At 37.5% G+C, this 5,000-nt stretch overlaps 1 protein-coding gene across 20 annotated transcripts in view; it reads right to left on the reverse strand.

Annotated features, from left to right (window-relative positions):
- Window positions 1–5,000, reverse strand: part of Syt1 (Synaptotagmin 1) — a 129,132-nt gene that overhangs the window by 10,151 nt on the left and 113,981 nt on the right. For 18 of the 20 annotated variants that reach the window (XM_070139150.1, XM_070139159.1, XM_070139147.1 and 15 more), the window contains one exon: window positions 449–566. In XM_070139150.1, the coding sequence (XP_069995251.1) occupies window positions 449–566 (118 nt within the window). The remainder of the gene's footprint in view (window positions 1–448; window positions 567–5,000) is intronic. The other 2 variants (XM_070139202.1, XM_070139194.1) reach the window with 1 other exon arrangement.

Genomic DNA, 5,000 nt, shown 5'->3' on the forward strand with positions numbered 1-5,000 from the left:
ATTAGAAAAGAAATGGAATACTAGATAAACAGATTACAAAAAAATGTAATATCAGATTAACAGCATACAAAAAATGTAATGCTAGATAAATCGAAAAAAACTAATACTAAATAAACCGATTACACATAAATCTAATGTTAGATCAACAGATTACAAGAAAAAAATAAGCAATCAAAAAATAGATAAACGTTGCAAAGAATAAAAAAATAATATTAGATATATAGATTATAAAAACACTAATACTAGATAAACGGATTACGAGAAAATTATACTAGATAAGCAGATTAAAAAATCATACTAGATAAACAGATTACAGAAAGTAATACCAGATAAATAGAAATACACAAAATAATACTAGCCGAACAGATACAATAAACAGTAATATTAGATAAAACAGATTACGAGAAACCTAGATGAATAGACATACACCAAATAGCTAGACCCGTACCTGATAAGCCACCGACGTCCATTTTCTTGAGGTTTTTAGCTTCCAGAATTACCACCGTGAGCTTGCCTGCCGTCGGGACGTAGCGCAGGGAGAAGCAGATGTCCCCGAGCTTGTTTTCCTGTTCGCGCGCGCGTGTGGACAGTCAGCGGTTAGACATTTTTGAAGGGGGGGGGGGGGCGAGCGGGCGGAGGGGGGAGGGAGAGAGAGTGGGGGAGGGAGGGTGGAAGGAGGGAGGGCGAGGGAGGGAGGGGGGATAGATAGGAGGGGCGTGAAGGAGGGAGATAGAGAGGGGTGGAGGTGGCAGGGTGTCTGCGTGGGAGGGGATGAGGGAAGGGTGTGTTGGAGGTGGGAAGGGGGTGTGCGCGGCCGTGGAAGGTGTGAGGGAGAGGGGGGGTGAGAGGGAGACAGAGAGAGGCCGAGGAGGGGGAGCGGGCGAAAGGGTGATGAGGCCGGAGACGAGTTGTGGACACTGCAGCCTCGTTGAGTTGTGGGGGGCGGGGGTGCAGTGGTAAGGAGGGGGTTGTGAAAGGGTGTTAAAAGGGGGGCGAGTTAGCTTTAAGAAGTATTAGAAAAAAAAATAAAAATCTTTCTTTCATTCTTATCTCTCTAATTCGACTCAAGCTGTTTGAATTGTTTTTTTAACTGGTAACCTAATGTTTATGTTTTGCTACTGATTAACTATCAAGTGTGTTGGAGTCTGAAGAGAATAATAAAGGGGATGTGACCAAAAAAAAAAAAAAAAGAAAAAATGAACTTCCAAATCTAATATTCTTGCAAAAAGAAGACAGCTACTTGAACACTAGAACAAATACATTTATAAATACACGTATAGAATAGACCTAAATTTGTGTTCTTGTTCCTTCACGATAAGAACAGGATCGGGTCTGCCTGTGTATGCTGCTGAAAGAGGCCAGGCGGTTCCACGCAGTTAAAGGAGGTGGTTTAGGTCTTGTTTGCGGAGCAGAGAGGAGTGGGAGAGGATGTAACGCCGAAGAAAGGAAGAATCGGGAAGAATATCATAATTGGAACAATATTTGTGTTGGCGTATGTGTGTGGGACAAAGAGGAAGGGAAGGATAGAGAGAGATGGAGAGAGGGAGGGAAGGAGGAAGGAGGGTGAGAGAGAGAGAGAGAGAGAGAGAGAGAGAGAGAGAGAGAGAGAGAGAGAGAGAGAGAGAGAGAGAGAGAGAGAGAGAGAGAGAGAGAGAGAGAGAGAGCGAGAGACAGATAGAGAAAAAGAGAGAAGAGAGTGTAAATGAAAGAAGGAAAACAGGAAGAGAGGCTTGGAGAGGAATTCAGAATAACAGAGGCAGAGGGTGTGTATCTGTATTTATAAATGTATAACAGAATAAAAAGAATCCACAATGAAATAAGTACGAGAGAGAAAGCAATATCCACAGATGTGTCATACATATTCGAAGAAAGACGAGAATGAAGACGTAAAAAAAAAAAGAAAGAACGAAAGAAAAAGAAATCAGAAATTAAGACAGATCTAAAACAAAAGCAAATCATAAAACACTTTCTTTCCTCAGAGAGTCACTGTAAGGGAAAAAAGAAGAAAAGCACACAGATACACATCATGACATCCTTATGAGGAGAAGAAGAAAACACATCAAGATGCCTTAAGCCTGCTGTTACAAGACCCCGTGTCGCGCCCCTTCTCCATCCTCCTCAGGTGAAAGAGGCTGAAAGAAAGGTTTCTCTCCATTTTGCATAGGCCTAATTCATCCAGTAAATGGCAGGGGTCGTAAGAGAGAGAGAGAGAGAGAGAGAGAGAGAGAGAGAGAGAGAGAGAGAGAGAGAGAGAGAGAGAGAGAGAGAGAGAGAAATAATGTCCAGTACAAAGGAGAGATGTGAGAAGTATAAAAATAAGATGAAAAGCGTATACACAAAATTACATGACGAAGTTGCTAAATTCGTTTTTATTATTATTATCATTTTGGTGTTTTTTACGAAAGATTGAGAAGAATAATCAGCAAGGATGTTTTACGTGATCTGGAAGAATGAATGAAAAGGGGAAGGAATATTAAAGAATGAGAAGAGAGAATGACGAGGGAGAAGAGAAAGGAGAAACAAAGAGGGAGAAATGTAGCATTAAAGAAGAGGAAGAAGAGAGAGGAGAAAGGAAGAGGTAGAAAGGAGACATGGGAAAATGAAAGATAAGAGAGAGAGGAAAAGATATGAATACTGTAAAAAGAAACACGAATCGTAAGATATTGGGGAAGAGAAGGAAGAACAAAGACTGAAGGAAATAAAGGAAAGACATGGAAGAATGAGAATCACTGCAGTTGCGAAGAGTGAAATGGAAAACACACCAATAAAAGGGAATCAAAATGAAACAAGTTACCTATTAACCAATCAGAATTGTGTCTTCTAAGCACACGAAGCTATGACAGGTAGAAACAGATGACGAATGAAAGGAGATGCAGAAAACGCCAGGAAAGGAAGAGGTAAGCACAGACGGTAATAACTCTTGATACACAGAACGCAACGAAATAAATTCACTGGTATGACGTCACTCGTTGCAATAACGACATGACAACTACAGTAGCAAGATGTATATTTGTTTTATGTTCTTTAGGCATATCTTTATATCCATTGATGTTACTCTTTCTATCTTGCAAATAATTGGTTTCTCATTGAAGTGAAAAAAATGAATATATACTCTGAGAATAAAAGCGTGTTCATTCAGTTGATGTTTTAGAAAATGTTATTCTAAGAAGTTTGACTCTTAATTATTGTAAATATCTATATCTTTTATGTGTCTTTACTTTCTATCTTGATGTTGTGATTTGAATATTGCCTTTGTCATTAAGGAAGGTATTAAGTATATTTTTTTCAGATTCTAGTGAAAATATGTGTTACCTGTAGGCCTAAACTGAAATATTTAGAAAAATCCAGAATCTTGCATATACTCTCAAATTGTTAATTTAAATCAAGGCTTCTATTCTCCAAAACAGCGAAATGATGGAGCTTACACGAAAAATAAATATACAGAGACAAAATAATAATAATAATAATATTGATAATAATAATAATAGTTTACATACACACTGCACTGAAAACACAGAAATTGTTGTCGTCCGAAATTGTCTTAGTTGTTAGTAAAGCCAAGTCCTGTTTGGTGTTTTCTAAAGGTTGTTTGTGTCATGGGAATTTTAGTAAATCTAGAGCAGAAATTATAAAAACATATGTATATATATATATACTGATATATATAGGCGTGTTTGGTACAATGTAGCCCTTCTTTGAGTATCATCTGAAGAGAGAGAAAATAAAGTAAAAACCACTTCTTTGGTTTTGGGGGAGAATGGAATGAAGAATCTATATATTGTATGCTAGATGCATTATAATCTGTTATTTCTCTTTTTTCTTTCTTTTTTGTCTTTGGAGGAGATAGGGGGCAGTGGAGAGTTTTTTTAAAAATTAAAAAAAACGAGAAAACAGTCCAAGATTTGCCGGTGTTGAGCAGCTTGTCGTGAAAACATTGGCCGCCGTTCCCGAACGTGAATACGTACCATGGAAACATTGGGAGAGTTGGAGGAGGGCGCGGGCGGGAAAGTGAGTTAGAGTAACTGAATGTACAAGTTGGGAAATACGGCATTCAGGATGATTAAATAGATGAATGTATAATCAGACATGTCCATTGTTGTAGAAAAAATGTGCGTATGACATGATTTTTTAATAAATGAAAATATAAGAGAAAAAAAGAATGTAAATATCTATATATTCCTTTGTTCCTTAATATATTTCGTGATTCCATTAATCAATATTACTATATAATAGAAAAAAAAAACAATAACAACAGTAAAGATTCACGAACTGGAAAAAAAGAAATTCAGATGGCGCTCGTGACAAACAAGGGGGGGGGGGGCATCGCCAGTCAAAGGTCGGTAAGTTGGCAGTGTAAACACATCCAGTTTTCTGACAGGAGGAACATAGCTGTTGGTGACAGAATCCCACAAGGACAAAATCCTCCGTAAGGCTTGTAGTAACTGTGATATATCTATCTATCTGTATATATTTTTTCTCTCTTTTCTTTTCTTTTTCTTTAAGCTATGGATTTTACCCTTATCACTCGTGCCATTCTACAGCACTGTTAAAAAGGCAGGCTATTGTTTCTTTAAGGCATAATTTAATCAAAATTAGTTATGGTCTTTTACAATAGTATCTGCTGTGACATTTTGGTATGAGTCTAACGGTTCTACCATTGGTGAAGATAATATAACCAATGTTTCTCTTGAACTGAAATCCAATTTGAACTTTTATATTTATCTATAGAACTTTTGCAAATGTAGACTTTTTTCGGGATTTTGCCCTTGGGATTGTGTTCTTGCATTCGTAAAACATATAAATGATATATTATATTTTTATAAGGAAGATAGAGACAGAATTTCGTGGTTTCTTTGGCTACACCTTGAGTTACATAGATATAAATATAGATATTACACTAACACACCACACAATACCTGCTAAAAACAAATTTACCTGTTACCTCTCTACCTTACGGTCAGTAAAAATACCCTAGGTATAACACGACTTACCCTTCCTGT

This window comes from Penaeus vannamei, chromosome 3 (genome assembly GCF_042767895.1).
Source record: "Penaeus vannamei isolate JL-2024 chromosome 3, ASM4276789v1, whole genome shotgun sequence".
Taxonomy (NCBI): Eukaryota; Metazoa; Arthropoda; class Malacostraca; order Decapoda; family Penaeidae; genus Penaeus; species Penaeus vannamei.